This window comes from Diceros bicornis, chromosome 32, assembly GCF_020826845.1.
Source record: "Diceros bicornis minor isolate mBicDic1 chromosome 32, mDicBic1.mat.cur, whole genome shotgun sequence".
NCBI lineage: Eukaryota > Metazoa > Chordata > Mammalia > Perissodactyla > Rhinocerotidae > Diceros > Diceros bicornis.
The window spans coordinates 19401355-19419440 of record NC_080771.1 but is presented as its reverse complement, the minus strand read 5'-3'; the positions used below and the strand labels follow the sequence as shown (position 1 = coordinate 19419440).

At 39.2% G+C, this 18086-nt stretch overlaps 1 protein-coding gene across 5 annotated transcripts in view; it reads right to left on the bottom strand.

The window, feature by feature from the left end:
• CTCF (CCCTC-binding factor) overlaps nt 1-18086 on the bottom strand; it is a 46881-nt gene that overhangs the window by 20018 nt on the left and 8777 nt on the right. For 4 of the 5 annotated variants that reach the window (XM_058528045.1, XM_058528044.1, XM_058528041.1 and 1 more), the window contains one exon: nt 270-1059. In XM_058528045.1, the coding sequence (XP_058384028.1) occupies nt 270-1050 (781 nt within the window). In that variant the 5' untranslated portion in view covers nt 1051-1059. Of the gene's footprint in view, nt 1-269; nt 1060-11627; nt 11850-18086 lie in introns of all 5 variants that reach the window. The other variant, XM_058528043.1, reaches the window with a different exon arrangement.

Below are 18086 nucleotides of genomic sequence, written 5' to 3'. Positions count from 1 at the left end.
ATTTCATTAGCCTTTTATAACTAAACCTAATCTAAGTCATATTAAGCCATAATTATCTCATGCCACTTATAGATTTACTTCTTTCTCTTCAGGGCTTAAAAAGTACTCAATCTGGAAAAACCTCTTTTAGACTGGCTAAAAAGACTGGAACTCACATCATGATCTTTTTAAAAAATCCATTTACTATAAAAATAACCAGCATATGTACTGTGTTATATGCTTTATCCCAAAATGGTTTTATGAGAGTATAATGAATAAACTCATTTTACCTTTCTTTTTAATTTTTGTTGGTTTTGGAGGCTTCATGTTACCAACCACTTTCTCTGCATTAACCTCTGACAGCAGACCCTCCTGCTGCTCCTCCTCAAAATCGTAGACAGACACATCCACATCTTTGCCCTCCTCTGTGTAACGCAGTTTGCTCTTTTTGGTTTTCTTTGTTTTTTTGGCTGGTGGCTGATAGTCTGGGTCTTTTTGCCAACTAGGATCTTCCTGAGGCGGAAGTTCCCCTTGCTCTAGCGTCTCCACCTCTCCATTGGCCCCCACTTTCACCACTTGAAACCCTTCAGGCAAAGGTAAGGTGTGACAAATCATGGGTTCGCTTTCTGCAAGGCCCTCTTTAGACACTTCATTCTCATAAGCCCCCTGAAGTTCTTCTACTGATGTGGTAGCAACAGGTACAGTTACGGGAACAGGTACTTGAACAAGCTGAAGCTCTCCTATGTTTATGGGCTGTTCCTCCATATTTACAACCTGCAAGGTTATGATCTGGGTATCGTCCACAGCAGCCTCTGCCTCTGGAGCGACTGTACCCTCCATTACTTCAGTCTTCATCTGAAGAAGGGTAGGATCCAGCTGTTCCATCATTACCATCTGTACACTGCTATTGACATCCTGGACCACCTCAGCCCCATCAGTCTGGTTCTGGGGTAGATGGCAAGTGTCCTCTTCCTGGCCCCCTTCCCGGCGTCTCTGGTAAGTCTTTCTCTCCTTTCCTTTAATGAAAGTTTCAGACTCCTCCACAATGGCTTCAACCGCCTCACCTTCCATCTCCCCTTCCTTTATTAAGGGAGAACACAGATTGTTATTTAAAGTAAAGTTTGTCTAAATGAAAATATATACAACATATTTTAAAATAAAAAAGACTCCTGATGAATGCATTAGGCATCAATGGTTGTTCATACTACAAAAAGACAAAACAGATATTATGTGCCTCCTGATGGAAGAACAAAACACCACCTATGAAAGTCTTGTCAAACAAAACAAAAAAAATCGGAAACTAATCAAGTCTCTAGATCCAACTACCAATTAACAGGAAACTGGCGACAGAGGATGTTAAATTACACTACAGGGATGAAATCAGTGAAATCCAGACTGAAGGAAAGTCTGCAGGATTAACTACCCAGTTTCTTCTGCAAATAAATCACCACGAGGAAAAATGGGAAGGCTAGAGGGAGAACCTACAGATCAGTGGTTCTCAACCTGGTGTGACTTTGCCTCCAGGGGACATCTGGCAAAGCCTGCAGACATTTTTGGTTGTTACTACTGGGGTGAGTTTGCTACCAGCATCTAGTAGACAGAGGCCAGAGATATTACTAAACATCTTGCTATGCACAGGTCAGTCCTCCACAACAAAGAATTATTGGGCCCTGAGGTTGAGAAACCTGATATAGACAAAAGACTTAAGAGACGCAGCAATCAATCACAATGTATGGATCTTCTTCGGATCCTGATTCAAACCAATAAATGGTTAAAAAAAAAAGATACGAGACAACTAGATTCAACTTTGGACATTTGATGATATTAAAGAATTATTAACAAAACCAGTTTAAATCTTATACTTTTCCTATATCTATTTATAAAAACACTGGCAGAGGGCCTTGCTGTTTTTACCTAAATGCTACTTTAGAAAACATGCCCTGTCATAGTATTTTTTCACCCTGTTTTTTGGAGCCAGAATCAGAACTTGAATCCAGACTCCAAAGGCCCTGCTTGTAGCTACCACAAACTACCACCTCCTGTGTCATACCATCAATTTCACATTCATGTATCTCTCTCTCTCCTCTATGAGACTATGAGTTCCTTGAGGACAGGGACCATGTCTAACATGCAGTTTTTACTCTTTAGCACTGTGCCCAGGTTGGTAAGTACTCAATAAATGCTAACTGAATATATAATAGAAAACAGGAAAAAAAAAATCAGCCAATTCATATTTCTGGCTCTTCAAGTCTTGTGAGTACTTCTCAGTACTCAGAGAGTACCCAGATATCTAAGAGTAAAATGGGTCTGAACAATCATCTAATTCAGAGCAATAATGTGACCTAACAAAACCCACACGTACATACAAAGTTAATTCAAAATTAAAATTTAAAGTGTTTTGTATTCTTGCCCTAGTCTCAAAGCTTTTGATACTTCTATTAGAGGCAGATTTCTCCAATTCTCTGTCTGGGCACCTTAACACTGTATCCATTTTAGCAGTCAAGAGAAAGCTTCTTAAGCCAGGACCACCTGCAAGGCAGTACAAATACTATAGAGAGATGGGCAAGGCCTGGTCTTGCGTTGTAGGAGTTACTAACATAAGGGATGGAATAGGTACAAGGGTCAAAGATAAAAATAGGTAGGTTTGGAGAACCCTACCTAACCAGGTGTGAGATCAAGATGCTTCATAAATGTGGAATCTGAATGGAACCCAGAAACATAGGCAGGACATTTAAAGGCAGAGTGGTGTGTGTGCATATTTTGCAGGGGAAGGGACTGGATCCTTTCGTAGAATAAATACAAGAAGGAATCGGTTATGAGAAAGAATAAAACAGTTGGCTTAAAGCACAGGACAAAGGAAAGGGTAGAAAGAGAGAGGAGAAAGATGTGTTAGTTACGGCCATAATTTGGATGGTCTTGAATGACAAAACATGAAGACTATACTCATATGGTTGGCAATGGAAAACCACATATGCTTTCTGGGTAAGGGAAGTTAAGATTTATTTGTTTCACAAAAAATAGTGCTTAATTTCCTCAACAAAGTGTGTCTCTATTTTTGCAAAAGGGAGAGGTGCATGATACATATAATGCCCCTCCCTCTGGCTTTCAAGGCCCCTCAGTTTCTGACCCCAGATAATCTATTCAGATTTATGACTTGTTGCTCTTTAGACATCACTTTTCTCTGAATGTGTCTGCTGATACAATAACCACACTATTTTGCACTTAAACTTTTCTCAAAATGATCCATTTTGCCAGCTGGCTTGTGAAAGCTCTTTGAGGGCAAAAGCTAGGCTTGAAGCAACCTACATTTTTGGACAGATTCAGCAAACCCCACCATCTGCATGGAACAAAACCAAAGCTAATGGAAAACCTCGTGGGTTGCTGGGTTATCAGCCTGATTTGTTCTGCCATTATCTACTTTCATCAGTTCCTTGTTCTCAACAACCAAGAGAAATATACTACAGTGCTCAATGCAAAGGCCTCTTACTAGCTGTTCCATTAACAGTGGGGACAAATATAACAAAATGTTACCGCAGAAGGAGAGGGTCAAGGGACATCTGTAGAGTGCTTTATAATTTTTGCCTATAAATAAAAAATGTCTGAGCATCAGTGTGCTAGCATTTTTATTACAAGATCTCATATTTTTGATAGTGAAAGACCACTTTAAGCATGATCCAAACTATAATTACTTTTATACCATCAATATTGTTCTGAAGGATTATTCTTGGGATAGGAATGCTCTATACTAGCACTATCCAATAGAAATATAATGGAAGCGACAAATGTGAGCCACATATGTATAATTTTAAATTTTCTAGCAGCCATATATTTTTTTTTTTGGTGAGGAAGATCAGCCCTGAGCTAACATCCATGCCAACCCTCCTCTTTTTGCTGAGGAAGACTGGCCCTGGGCTAACATCTGTGCCCATCTTCCTCCACTTTATATGGGACACCGCCACAGCACGGCCTGATAAGTGGTGTATCTGTGCGCACCTGGGATCTGAACCCGGGTCGCCAGCAGCGGAGCGCGTGCACTTAACCACTACGCCACGGGGCCGGCCCCGTAGCCATATTTTAAAAGTAAAAAGAAATAGGTGAAATTAATTTTAGTAATATACTTTATTTAACTCAATATGTCCAGAATATTAACATTTCAAGATGTAATCAATATAAAAAATTGAGGTATTTTATATTCTTCTTTCATAAGTCTCTGAAATCTGGTATATATTTTACACCTACAGTACACCTAAATTTGAACTAGTCACACTGTAAATTCTCAACAGCCACATGTGGCTAGGGGCGACTCAGCACAGCTTTATACCTTTGTTATTCAAAGTATGGTCCCAGGACCAGCAGCACTGGCAAAACCTTAGAATTTGTTAGAAACACAGAACTTCAAGCCCCACCTTTGACCCACAGAATCAGAATTTGCAATTTAATAGATCCCCATATGGTTTCATATATTAAAATTTGAGAAGGACTACTTTACACCATTACTCTTCACACATTTCTTTTTTAAAGAGAGTTTTCTAGGACATGAAGATCCCCAAATTAGTACCCTAGCAAAGATGATGATAATTCCAAATGTTGGAGCTAGGGAACAGAGAAAAAGCCCCATCCACCTCGGTGACACTCTTTGGAAAAGTGTCAAAGGACAAAGAACAAAAATTCACAAGCTGTAAATTCTAATGCTGGCCCTGCCAGAGAATCACTACATAATCCCAGGCTATTTAGGTATCCTCAATAATAAAACTGGGAGGAAAAACATTTAATCTAACTGTGGAGTTTTGCAGCACACAATTTGAGGAACACAGAAAAATCCATCTTGTCTCTGCCAGAATTTGAGAAGTTAAAATGTCAGAAATTGCTTGTAAGCAACCAAGTCTGACCTAAAAGAAGTCATGGAATTATAAACCAGGTAGAAAAAGAATTGGTACAAAGAAATACAAATTGAAACCAACTGTGTTGCCAGGGAGTTGAGCTGACTATTTTCTCACTGTGAAAAAACACATGGCATAAGGTCGATGAACATCAGCATAGACTCACCGTCTTTAAAGCAGTAGCTTCTATATTACAGAGAAAAATCAGACACAAAGTAGCAAGCCACCAGTCTCTCCCATACACTGCTTAGAAATCTCAGTACATTCCCTCAAGCAGTGGATCCCTCTACCTAACTTCCTCCAGCACAAGGGAGTCTTTTCTTTGAATCAATAACTAACCTAAAAGGCTAGGCCAGGTCTCTCTCCCCACTCCGTGGGGACTGTGCTTTCCTAGCTGTGTCACTCTGTTAATAGTTCTGATCCATCTCTTCCCTTCCTCTGTGGACTCAGCTCTGCCTCCTGCTTCCACTCCGGTTTTCTTAGTTAGACTTATACACACACTCTCTGTCTCCCTCCCTCCCTCCCTCTCTCTCATTTTCTCTGCTTTTCTCCTTGCTTGAGTCTGCCACACTTGCCAGGTTTTGTCAAATCTTTTTGTGGACCACCACCACTACAAAGGGGTTTACATTTACTTCCAGGACACATTTTTTTTTTTTAGATTATCAAAGTATATTAGCTTATTTATAGAAATCTGAAAAATGAAGCACATAAAAAAGATTTTCAAAAAGTTGTCTGTAATTCCTGTACCTAGAGATAACCACCTAGCACTCTGGTGTTGTTTTCTGTTTTTTTCCCCCCCTTATGGACATGTATTTTTTATAAAGATGAGATCACATTATACACATAATTTGCATACACCTGTAGACGGCCATACTCTCCTAGTTTAAGAACCTGTACTTACTAAAAAGGACTCCACTCCCTCCTTAGCCCTCCGTGGTCCCTCTCCTTGGTCCACAAGCACCACTCACTAAAAACTACACGAGCCAACCCAAAGGCATTCCCCTCATTCTCAACTTTTGTTTCTGACATATGAAACCCATATCCCTCCTTCATCAGCCTCTTTTCTCCCTGGGCTCCTGCCTTTCCTAGGTCTCTTCCCTTGTCTACGAGAGCTCCTCCACCAGCCCCTCAGCACATCAAGGCTCTTTTCCTTTCTCTGCAGCCACTCCTTTCACTAGCCTTTTTACTTCAGCCCTCTCTACACAGAGGTCTCTCAAATCCACATCTGCAACCCCCGCAGTTTCACTGCGTAAAGGATATCTATGTAGATGTTTGGCTATCACCTTCAACTCAATGGCACTGGATAAAGAACAAAGAAACTTGGACTCTAGTCCCTAATCCATCACTAACCAACCAAATGAGCTTGGCAAAGTGGGTTAGTCCTCTGAGCCGCAGTATCACATATAAAATGGAATTCTGAAGCACATCCTTCCTGTATTCCCTATCATCTTGGTGAAAAAGTGAAGCTTAGGAACTTTTTTTAATCATCTGATCAACTTCCGGGTAGAGGGTGGGGCAGGAGGAGGTTCCCTCAGACTAAGGCAAGGTGATCCTGGTACATGGGGGTGAGGGAGCTGGAAGAGAGGAAAACTGGCACCTGAGCACTTCCCTGCCCCTGCTGAGTGGCTGAGTGGGAGGATGCAGAGGCCTAGCCTCTAACACAAAGGCCCCTGAGGTCTGCCCATGCTCCTACACCAACAGCCTGGCCTGCATCCTTGGGGAGTCTGCTGGATCAGCCCTCCCCCTCTTGCCTCAGCCTCTTCTCTGCCAGCTCTATGTTGCTCAAATCTTTCCCATCTTAAAACTCCCCTTAACCCCACTTGACAATTTAGCATCTGCCATCTCTGTATTTCCTCCATGCTCAACCCCACACTAGCTGTCTCCACCCCTTAATTTCTTCCACGTCTCAGTTCACCACTCTAGTTTCTGTTCTCCAATATTATATTGAACTGCTCTGAGACTACCAATGGCCCTTAATTGGTAAATCCAAAGAAGACTTTTATGTACTTATCTAACTTGACCTCTCTGTGGAATTCAGCATTCTATTATAGGCTTTACCCCAGAATTATGCCAGACTATCAGAAACCTGGGTATACTTGGGTCACATGGCCTTATCCCCTACAGAACAGCTTTTACTCCAAGTTTTGTTTTGGCATTATGCCCTTAGCTTACACTAAAGGATACGTGGGAGAAATTTCATTTGGAGTTACAGGACTAGAAAAGCTTTTCTTCAGGTAAGAAATTTTTTTCTTTCATTGTGAGACCTATGTAACAGGATCATGTTACCATTTTTTTAGTTGGCCACACTGTGACCCATTTTTTTTCCTCTTAAACTATGTAATAACTTTCTATTCTAATTTGTATTTTCTGGGGTTTTGACTTTATATCATTTATTATTTGTATTTTCTATACACTTCTTCAAATTCTTTGTGGAACAAAATGGGCTATAAATAAACTTGAAATTATATATACATACATATTCAATAAATAGAAAATACAGAAAAATATATAGAAATGCCATTCTTAACCAGCATATCAAAATAAAAATAACCTCAACTCAAAATTTGCAGACCATGGGCTGGCCCCGTGGCTTAGCGGTTAAGTGCACGCGCTCTGCTGCTGGTGGCCCGGGTTCGGATCCCAGGCGCGCACTGACGCACCGCTTCTCCGGCCATGCTGAGGCCGTGTCCCACATACAGCAACTGGAAGGATGTGCAGCTATGACATACAACTATCTACTGGGGCTTTGGGGGAAAATAAATAAATAAATAAAATCTTAAAAAAAAAAAAAATTTTGCAGACCTATGTGAAGATTACAAAACTCTTACAGGAGGCATAAAAGACCTCACTAAACAGGGACACTACTATCTACATCCATGATCAGAAAAGCCAAACACTGTAAAGATGGTAATTCGTTTTACTTTATATAAAGTAATTTTCAAAATCTGAAAAATAAACAAGATATTGAGGACAGCAATATAATTTCTGAAAAATGAAGGTAACTTTCTATTTCCAAATATTAACATATTATACAGTATGGTACTGTATCACAGACAACCAATTTAAAACAGAAGAGAGAACCTAGAAACAACCTTTAGCTTATAAAAAGTTGTCATTTTAAATTAGTGGGAAAAAGAGGATTATTTCATAAAAGGTGCCAGAAAAACTGTAACTATTTGGAAAATATTGAGTTATATCTTTAATCCACCTGGAATACATTCTGTTGTCATACGAGATAAAGAGACATTAACAACCAAACCAAACCAAAAAAATCTTGAAAAAAGAAGTGAATAACTTGATCTCAGAATGAGGAAGGCTTTGTGCTTAGACACATAAATAATAGGAGAAATCAGAGGAAATTATTGAAATTTTGACCAACTTAAAGTAAAAAAAAATTCTTATATATGATAAAAACATGTTGAACAAAATTAAAAAGAAAATGGTCAATAAGAAAAAAGTATTTGAAGTATATATCACAAAGGATTTAACATCCTTACTATATAAGTAATTATAAAATTTATAAGAAAAAGATAACCACCAAAAGACAAAGCTGGACAAAGGACATAAATAGATGACTCAAAGAAATACAAATGGCAGATAAGAAAAAAAATCAAATCTCCTTAACACTAAAAGAAATGCAAATTAAAATAATGTGACAGCATTTTACCTCTATTAAACTGCTAAGGCTGTTTAAAAGGAAAATACCCAGTGTTGGTCATGGTGCAGTGAAATCAGCAAGGTGACTGGTGATATGAATCGAGAATTTTTATTTTTATTTATTTATTTATTTTTTATTTTTTTGTGAGGAAGATCAGCCCTGAGCTAACATCTGTGCCAATCCTCCTCTTTTTGCTGAGGAAGACCGGCTCTGAGCTAACATCTATTGTCAATTCTCCTCCTTTTTTTTTTTCCCCAAAGCCCAAGCAGATAGTTGTATGTCATAGTTGCACATCCTTCTAGTTGCTGTATGTGGGACGCGGCCTTAGCACGGCCAGAGAAGTGCTTCGTGGGTGCGCGCCCGGGGTTCCGATCCCGAGCCGCCAGTAGTGGAGCGCGCGCACTTAACCACTAAGCCACGGGGCCGGCCCGAGAATTTTTAAAATATTCAAACTGTGATCCAGTAATTCCATTTCAGACTTTATGCCCAGAAATAATCAGAGATGAACACCAAGATTATCAGGACATTATTAATCAAAGTGAATAATTATAAACAACCTAATAGTTAAACCTGGTAAATGATGATATATACACAAAATGGAATATTAAGCGGACATTAAAAATATCACGTTTTGGGGCCGGCCTGGTGGCAGTGTGCTTAAGTTCATGTGCTCTGCTTTGGCAGCCCAGGGTTCTCAGGTTCGAATCCCAGGTGCAGACTTACGCACTGCTCATCAAGCCATGCTGTGGCAGCATCCCATATACAAAATAGAGGAAGATTGGCAAGGGATGTTAGCTCAGGGCAGATCTTCCTCACCAAAAAAAAAAAGAAAAAAAAATCATGTTTTAATATAATACTTAATTTGAGGAAAATGCTCATTCCATATTTTAAAAAAAAAAAGCAGGAGAAGTAGTATGGAATAGCCCTTAAGAGCTTAGGCTCTCCAGCTAGAGACCTACATCCCAACTCTGGTTCTTCTACTTAGTAGCAATGTGACCTGTAGTGAGATAGGCTACCCTTCTGTGACTCAGTTTCCTTTTCTACAACCCAGAGTTAATAATGGTATCCACTTCATAGGCTATCATAAAGATTAAATAAAACAATGCACACACAGAGCCTGGCTACTGTGCTACTCCGCATACTTACAGGCCACCCTAGAAGGCAATGAATACATGTTACCTGAACAAATATATAACCTTTCAGTTTCCCAGAATTCTAATCACAGCCTTAGATAAATTTTTCCCACAAAATGACTTCTCTGATAAAACTACTGAATTTCTGTAGGATGAAGGCAGCAATCAGCTGACAGAATCTGGTGACTGACCAAATCCAGGAATGAAAAAGAAGAAGAAGAGCCAAAAAGGAACAGAACAGCCTCCCAGGCTGGTCTCTTACTAGTCTGTCCAGCATATTGCTGCCAGACTAAACCTTCCTGAAACGAGGCGCAAAAACTCATGACGGTTGAGGCTTACAGAATTAACTCCAAACTCTTCAGCTTTGCTCCCAGAGCTCTGTACAATTTGTTTCCATGCTTTCCACCCACCCAACCTCACTTTTGGGGCATCGTCCACACAAGTGCCTACTGTCTTGTCCCCTCTCAGCATAAATCATCGCCTACATCAAAGCCTTCTCAAACTTGACCAGTGCAGACTGACCTCAAGTCTGTTTGTTTTGTTTTCACTGTAGTATACTATTCTATGTCTGTATCTTTCCCCCAAATAGATTATTAGCTTTTGTTAAGGGCAGGAATTATGCCTTTTACTTCCGTATCCTCTGTATCAATGAATACAAAAGGGTATTAGGTAAACAGTAGATACTCAGTTTCGGTGTCACTGTTATATGAAACTGGTATAAATGGTTCCTGCACATGACAAGAGTAGAAAGGGAACACAGAAAGACAAAACACTGTTTGTATGCTAAGTAGAAGCTTAACCATACGAATTTATTTCCTTTATGGCTATGTTTGTGTCATTTCTTAAACAGAGAAAAATTAAAAGTCCTAACAACACAATTATAGGTGAGATTTAAAAAATCCTGCCATATAAAAATAAAAGCTAATTGTGAATATACTAATTTTTGAAGACATTAAGACTTAGTAATTAATCACCTGATTATACGGCTGTATAGCAAATGTGTCAGGTATTTCCCAAAGGAAAACAACCAAAATAACCTTTTATACTTACCACTGCAGAGTTTAGTCATTTGGGGAGATTGGTTATTATAAAACATACACATACTAAGAATAATACACGCATACTGAGAATAAGACAGTCGAGAAGGATGATTTCCAGGAGACTATTTTATAAATAAAACCACTACAACTTTTTGTTTAATATACTACCATCCTTTACACGGGACAACTGATTACTAAAAACCCCAACTTATTTCCTGGAGCAGATCAGAAGACTGTCTACACTCTTAGCAAAAAATAGCAGCCCAAGTCCCCATGAGCTTCCATAAGCCACAGCAATTCTCAAACAGTCTAACATGAAGGTCACCTAATAACTCACCTTCAGACTCCTCAAAACAAACCATCAGATATCATTAGAAGGCAGAGAAGAGAGGAGATATCTTGTATCTTTCTCTTTTCTAGATCTTTAAATTACGAGAATGTTTTTACCCAGGAGACTGAAAAATCTAGTCGAGTATTCTGACTGTAGGGAACACTACGTGCCATTATAACAAGGGAAAGAAAGGAATTAAAAATAAGTAGTTTCTCCTGAGAATGATCAGAAAAGCTACGGGACTTTCATTAGATGCAGGACACTAGCCAAAAAGAATACAAATTATTCACCCTTCTGGAACAAAAGTTAGGTTTAAAAAGTCAAATAAAATAACCATTTTATTCTGCTATTCCTGAAAAAATATACACCATCATCTTATCTGAGAGCTTAAGATACATCAAAGCAAAGTATCATGACCATTAATTAGCTGTGAACCAGTACCAGGCAAGTTGCAGACTACAATAAAGAATGGGGAGGAGCTGGGTGGAGAGGATGACTCAGTCTAAGAAGCAGAAAAATATTACTGACCATTTATTTCAGGGCGACCAGATACCGAAGCAGCCTTTATCTCAAGTAGCACTCACCTACTCAGCCACATGTACACACCTTTCTCTTGCCTGTTCTGTCCTATTAACTTCAAAAAGAGCAGCTGAGGGGCCGGCCTGGTGGCATAGCAGTTAAGTTTGCACATTCCGCTTCGGTGGTCTGGGGTTCGCAGGTTCGGATCCTGGACGTGGACCTACTCACCGCTCATCAAGCCATGCTAGGGTGGTGTCTCACATGGAAGAAGTAGGACCTACAACTGGGGTATACAGCTGTGTGCTTGGGCTTTGGGGAGAAAAAAAGAAAAAAAAAAAGAGGAAGATTGGCAACAGATGCTAGCTCAGGGCCAGTCTTCCTCAAAAATAAATAAATAAATAAATAAAAAGAGCAGCTGAGGCTTTTTTTTTTTGAGATGTAATTAACGGGGAAATAAAACCGTATCTCTTTAAGTTAAAAAAAATTAAGAACATTCCAGTTTTTAACAGTCCATTTCAACATTTGCTAATATTAAAAGGTACAGTTAAAACAAAATAATTATTCTAACAGCTACTTGAAAAAAATCTATTTAAGGACTTTTGAACTAGGAAATTACTAATAATTTGTAATGGCAACAGTGAAACTACCACAGAAGGAGGTGAAAGAGTTCTTTTGCTACAAATAATAAGAAAGGCTAAACTACAAGCTGGCCCGGTGGCATAATGGTTAAGTTTGCACACTCCACTTGGGCAGCCCAGGGTTTGTGCATTCAGATCCTGGGCGCTGACCTACACACCACTCATCAAGCCATGCTGTGGCTGCGTCCCATATATAAAGTAGAGAAGGAGTGGCAACAGATGTTAGCTCAGGGCCAATCTTCCTCACCAAAAAAAAAAAAAAAAAAGGGAAGGCTAATCTAATAATTCTTTCATCAAAAGATACCCAATGCTGGGTACAGAGAGGTGAATTTCCCTTTGAACTACTTGAAGAAAAAATCCTAACTGCACAGGTCTGGGATCTCAGGGAGCTCCTCATCTGGCAGGGAGACAGAAAGAGCAACAGATTGCAGCTATATAGTATGATGAGTGCTGTAACAAGCATTAACATGCTTCCCACCACACCTACACAAAGGATGGCTTAAGAGGGTGAAGGAGGGCTTCAAGGAGAGGAACTGCTAAAGCTGGATCTTAAAGGATGAGATGGACCTTGCCAGGCAAACTCAAGTAGAGAGGAGCATTCTAGCAGAGGCAACAGTATATGTGAAAACTTAAATATGTATGGAATTAGACAAATTTTGTGCAAAAATATGCAACATAACCGAGTGAAACTGTACTAAACCATCCCAAATTTATTACTGCGACCTGGTTTCAGAGGCCATGTTCTAGCCCCTCATTATGTAGCCTGTTTATTTCACTTACTGAACATTTATACATGAAACAAGACAAAGCTTATCTGGGAGTCAATATGCTAGTGCTAGAGTAGCGACTGGAGGCTGCCTCCCAACCACATGCTGTCCCTCTCTGCTTTCTACAGCCTGAATGACACTTTTGCTGGCATACAGCAACCTACTGCTTCACTTCTCCTTGTTCTCCCCAGGGTGCCTATGTCAGGGACCACCAGATCCCTCCTTGTCCTGCTCCAGGCCCATATCCCTGAAAGCAGCTTAGAGTGACACTGTCTTTGGAGCAGTCCTACAATCTTTCATCACTGGGAATACGAGAAAGGCTAGGGATCTATGGTAAGTCTATCACCTTGAATAAATGAGTGTGTTATAAAAAGGAATAAATTATATACACATAATGTAGAATTTACAGAATATCTAACAGGCACATCTATGGATTTTGGGGCAGATTCTACCTGAGCAGTGGTTCCCAAACCCGGTTGATATCAGAATCACCTGGTCAGCTTTAAAATACACAGATCCCAGAGATTCTGATTCAGTAGGTCTAGGGTGGGAGTGACCATATTGCAAAAGGTCTCCAGGTGATTCTGATATAGAATCTCTGCTGACGATGGCTTGGAAGCGACTGACCTAAAATACAATAGTAAATTCACTCTAAATACGAGTCTACATAAATTTAAGCTACTCAAATACCCATAGTTTTCTACTATGAGAAGTTTTGATTCATTCTTCAGTACAAAGAATTGGTTTATTTAGATAAGTATCTACAAAGCCTACCTCAAAACTAATATGATTCCTATATAAGCAATAATGGAATGTATGACTCAAGAAGGAAGTCCTCAAGTTTCACCTCTATCATGCGTACCATCAGTGTCAAAAGATCTCTCTAGATGGTATGGACCAACAACACATGACAGAAGGAAACAAGGAAAAAAAAAGAGAAACAGACATACATAACAGAGCGAACTCATGTCTTTGCAACGTGTCTCAGTGACCAGGTAGCCAGTGCTCTACGATCTCTATAAATAACCCAGTACTCACTCATGAAGGCTACTTGGTAGAACCAAGACCATTTTTATTTGGTAAATGAGGTCTCCTAAAAGTTCAATGTTAAATCAGAAGCTAACAGCTTAAATTTAACAATGCACACTTGTATCAAAGGCATAACAATGGTAATAACAAATGGCAATGTAATGTCTTTGAACAAAGATCAAGAAATAGTTGCAGTCAAAAAAAGAGTAAGACATCCTTGGTGAGTAAAGAGTATAATAGCATAAAATATGGATAACAGTCAAAGTGTTATTCAGTAGACAAAAGAACAAAAGAAATGTGAAAAACAGAAAAAAGATATTACGTGTATAAGGACACAGACGTACAGAAGTTTAAACAAGAGAAACAAAATGTTACTTTGAACTAAGATTATGAAAACAAGTAATCTGTCAAGTTGGTTACTCTTTAGAAATATGGAAACAAATGTAGGAAAGAAGGAAATACAAGCAATAGCTTAACCAAGAAACTGAGGGGAGAATGATATATTTATAAATACCCAAAAGACACAAGGAGAGGAGAAGAAGCAAACAAAGACCTTGTCTGATGAGGTGCCAGAAAGAAAAAAAATACTATAAATTTATTCCCAAGAGGAAACCAAGTGACTATTTTTAGAGTCTCAACATACAGGTACAACAAAATATTTTAAATAGGAATAGAAACTCATAAGAAACAAATAAAACAGAAACACAAGAAATACTAAAAACAATTGGGGTATCTTCTATTAATAAATAATAGTTCTGTATCATACCTCTGTGAATGTAAAATACCTCGTACCTGCTTTACGATATATGATATTACTATGCTGTGCCAGAGTTTTGTTACACCAGAGTTTATCTAAACAAATACAAAGTAGTGTGCTGAAATAATGTAGAACTTTCGGTAGCCCAACTGGACTATATCAAAAATAGAGGGGCCAGCCCAGTGGTGTAGTGGTTAAGTTCACGCAATCCGCTTCAGCGGCCCAGGGTTCGCAGGTTTGGATCCCCGGTGTGGACGTACACACTGCTCATCCAGCCATGCTGTGGCGGCATCCCATATACAAAATAGAGGAAGATAGGCACAGATGTTAGCTCAGGGCTGATCTTCCTCACCAACCAACCAACCAATCAATCAAAAATAAAAATAAAAAATAGAGGTGCTAACCAACACTGGCCTCCAAGGATGGTCTGTTCTTACCACAGAGAAATTACTGGAGGATTCTGAAAAAGTCCTGGGTTATACAGAAAGAGATGAATAATAAGCTCAAAATCCTAAGAGCCCTGGTATTAGATACCAAACTTTAGTATTAGAGGCAGCCACAGCCTAGTAATGCATTGGTATTGTATACATGGACAAATTTTAAGTTGGTGACAATATTAAAAAACACTGACAACTACATACTGAAAACCTCACGTGCGCCAGTGCACAGGTGTACTATACTCGAGAGCAGTAACGTACAGTCTCCACATTGTTTTTCTAGAGATATACACTGATGTATGTTTCTCTGTCAAAAGAGATCTAAAAAAACCAAATATATATCAAATAATTCGCTGAAGAACCAAATGCAGCAGGATATTCTATGAAACCCAGAGACTATTCAGAGCCAGTCTGGGGAAGAATAAAAAAAGGCAGAAGTGCTTGTCTTACATCCACGACCTAGGGTAAATCATTTTGCCTCTTAGCTTTCTTATCTGTAAAATGAGAGGATTGCCAGATGACTTAAAATTTCGTTTGGCTTTAACATCCTAAACTTCTTTTGGGTTATCAATTAGATCCATCCTTATAAGTAAGAAGGGAACAAGTACCACTATTTTCCAGCTAAAAAAATCAGACAGGAAATTGTACAAAAGGATAGAGCAAAAGATAGTTCTCTAGCTTCGCAGCCCCCTTGTCTGTAAATCAGGCAGAAGTCTCTGAAACCTATTTAGATGCAGATGGCTAACGCACACCACTTTACTGAGTGGCATTTACATCTGAAGTCTAAGAAATTTAAAGAGGAATCCCTGCAGCAGGCAAAAATGCCACGAACATAAGATACAATCTACCAGACTGGCTCCTTCCTCCCTCCATTAGGATATGTTTTAAACTAGAAAGGCTGCTCAAAGTCAGGGTATAATCACTGTCTACATAACTCTCTTCCCTCCCCACCGCAAACAGAGCATCACGATATCTGCTCTTTTCTTCAAAAGCTCTCACCCATCTAGGACATTTTAGGACTTTATTTCCTCCTTCCCTGTTGGGGAAGCTAGTACATCACCTACCTCTTTCAAAAATAAGAAATAGAGGATTTAATTTCAGTGTGAAAAATGCTTAGAGCTACAGCTATATACAGTCATGCACTGCTTAACCAGGACATGTTCTGAGAAACGCGTCAGGTGATTTCATCGTTGTGTGAACATCACAGAGTGTGCTTACACAAACCTAGATGGTACAGCCTACTACAAATGGTACTGATCTTATGGGACCCACTGTCGTATATACGGTCCACCATTGACTGAAACATCGTTATGGGGCTGTACCAAGAACAGTCGAGAACAGGATCAAAAAAGAATTCTGAATAGATAAAACAGACATCTCAAAATCTATGCACTCAAATTTACAATTAACTTGGCTTTCACTTGAAGTCAGTTTACTCTTATTTTAGAAATAATTCAAACACTGGGGAATAGAAGAAGAGATGAAGTACTAGAGGCAAAAAGCTAAGGCCAACAACAAGAGACAGCTCTTCCCAAAGCAACAGGTTAGAAAACTTAACATCAAGCAATAAGGAAGTACATTCCTAGTAGGCTGAAGTAACACAGGGTATCTAACAGGGAAAATGTTCATAACATATAACATGAAGAAAGGTTACAAAAGAGGATGTAGGATAGGCTTTTACCCTAGTTTAACAAAACAAAACAAAATAAGACAAACAGCAATTCTGGTGAGACCCCCTACCTTAAGTCAGGCGGGCATTACACCTTGCCTGGACCAGTGCAATGGCCTTCTAACTAGTTTCCCTGCTTCCCCTCTTGCTCCTTTACCACCCGTTTTTCACAGTGGCCACAGATTTATAACATGTAAATTCATTATCAGCAAGGAGACGTCCCTTCTGAAACCTCCCATGGGAAAACTCTTAGGCTGAAGTCTAAAACCCTTTCACCTGGCCTACTGGGTCCTTCAGGGCCCTATCAGCAGATCTGCATTCAGCCTCATACACTCTGCTCTAATCATACTGAACTAATTTCAGTAGCCAGAACATTCTAGCTTTCTCTTCTCCTGTCTCTGGGCCTTTGTACATGCCATTCCCTCTTCTAGGAATACACAAGCAATTCAACTTCTATGAATTTATCCTACAGATACACTAGTACATGTGCCCAAAGAGCTATATGCAAGAAGGATAACTACTAGAACATCCTTCTCTAACAGCAAAAGATTAAAAACAACTCATTGTCCAGAACAATGCATACAGTATGCTACCATTTGTGTTTTTTAAAAAAGATGACATTTTGTTTTTAAAACTGTATTATATGTGTACATTCCCATTTACAAAAGCACAGAAAAAAAACCCAACAAAGAACATATCGAACTATTAATAGTGTTTACCCCTGGGGAAAGAAAGTAAAAGGATTCTTTAGGTTCTAGTATAATTCTACAATTTACTAGACTCTTCCAAAGAATGAAACTAAACATTACTCGGATGATACAAAAAAAAGTTTAAGACCAAATAAGCAAAGTTGTAAGAATTGCCTCTACAACTTCAATTCCTTCTAACACTCAGGCAGACACATGGCTGCCAGTACCCTCTCCTCCTGCCTGCACTTCTGCAAGAGAGTTCTAGCAAGGCTCTTGAATCCACTCAAGAAGTCTAGACTTTACTGCCAGAGTAAACGAGGCAACTCCTTTTATTATTTCATTATATTTATCAGAAAGCTTCAATAATACTTTCTACTGTATTGGTTTCCTTTTTCCCTTTAAAAACTATACAACATAGATTGTATAAAAGAACAGATTGGTGGTTGCAAGAGGCGGGGGATGGAGGGTGGAAGAAATGGGTGAAGAGGGTACAAACTTATTTAAAAAACAGAATCTAACTGTGTTACAAATGTATGACATAACTTCATTGAAGGGAGTAC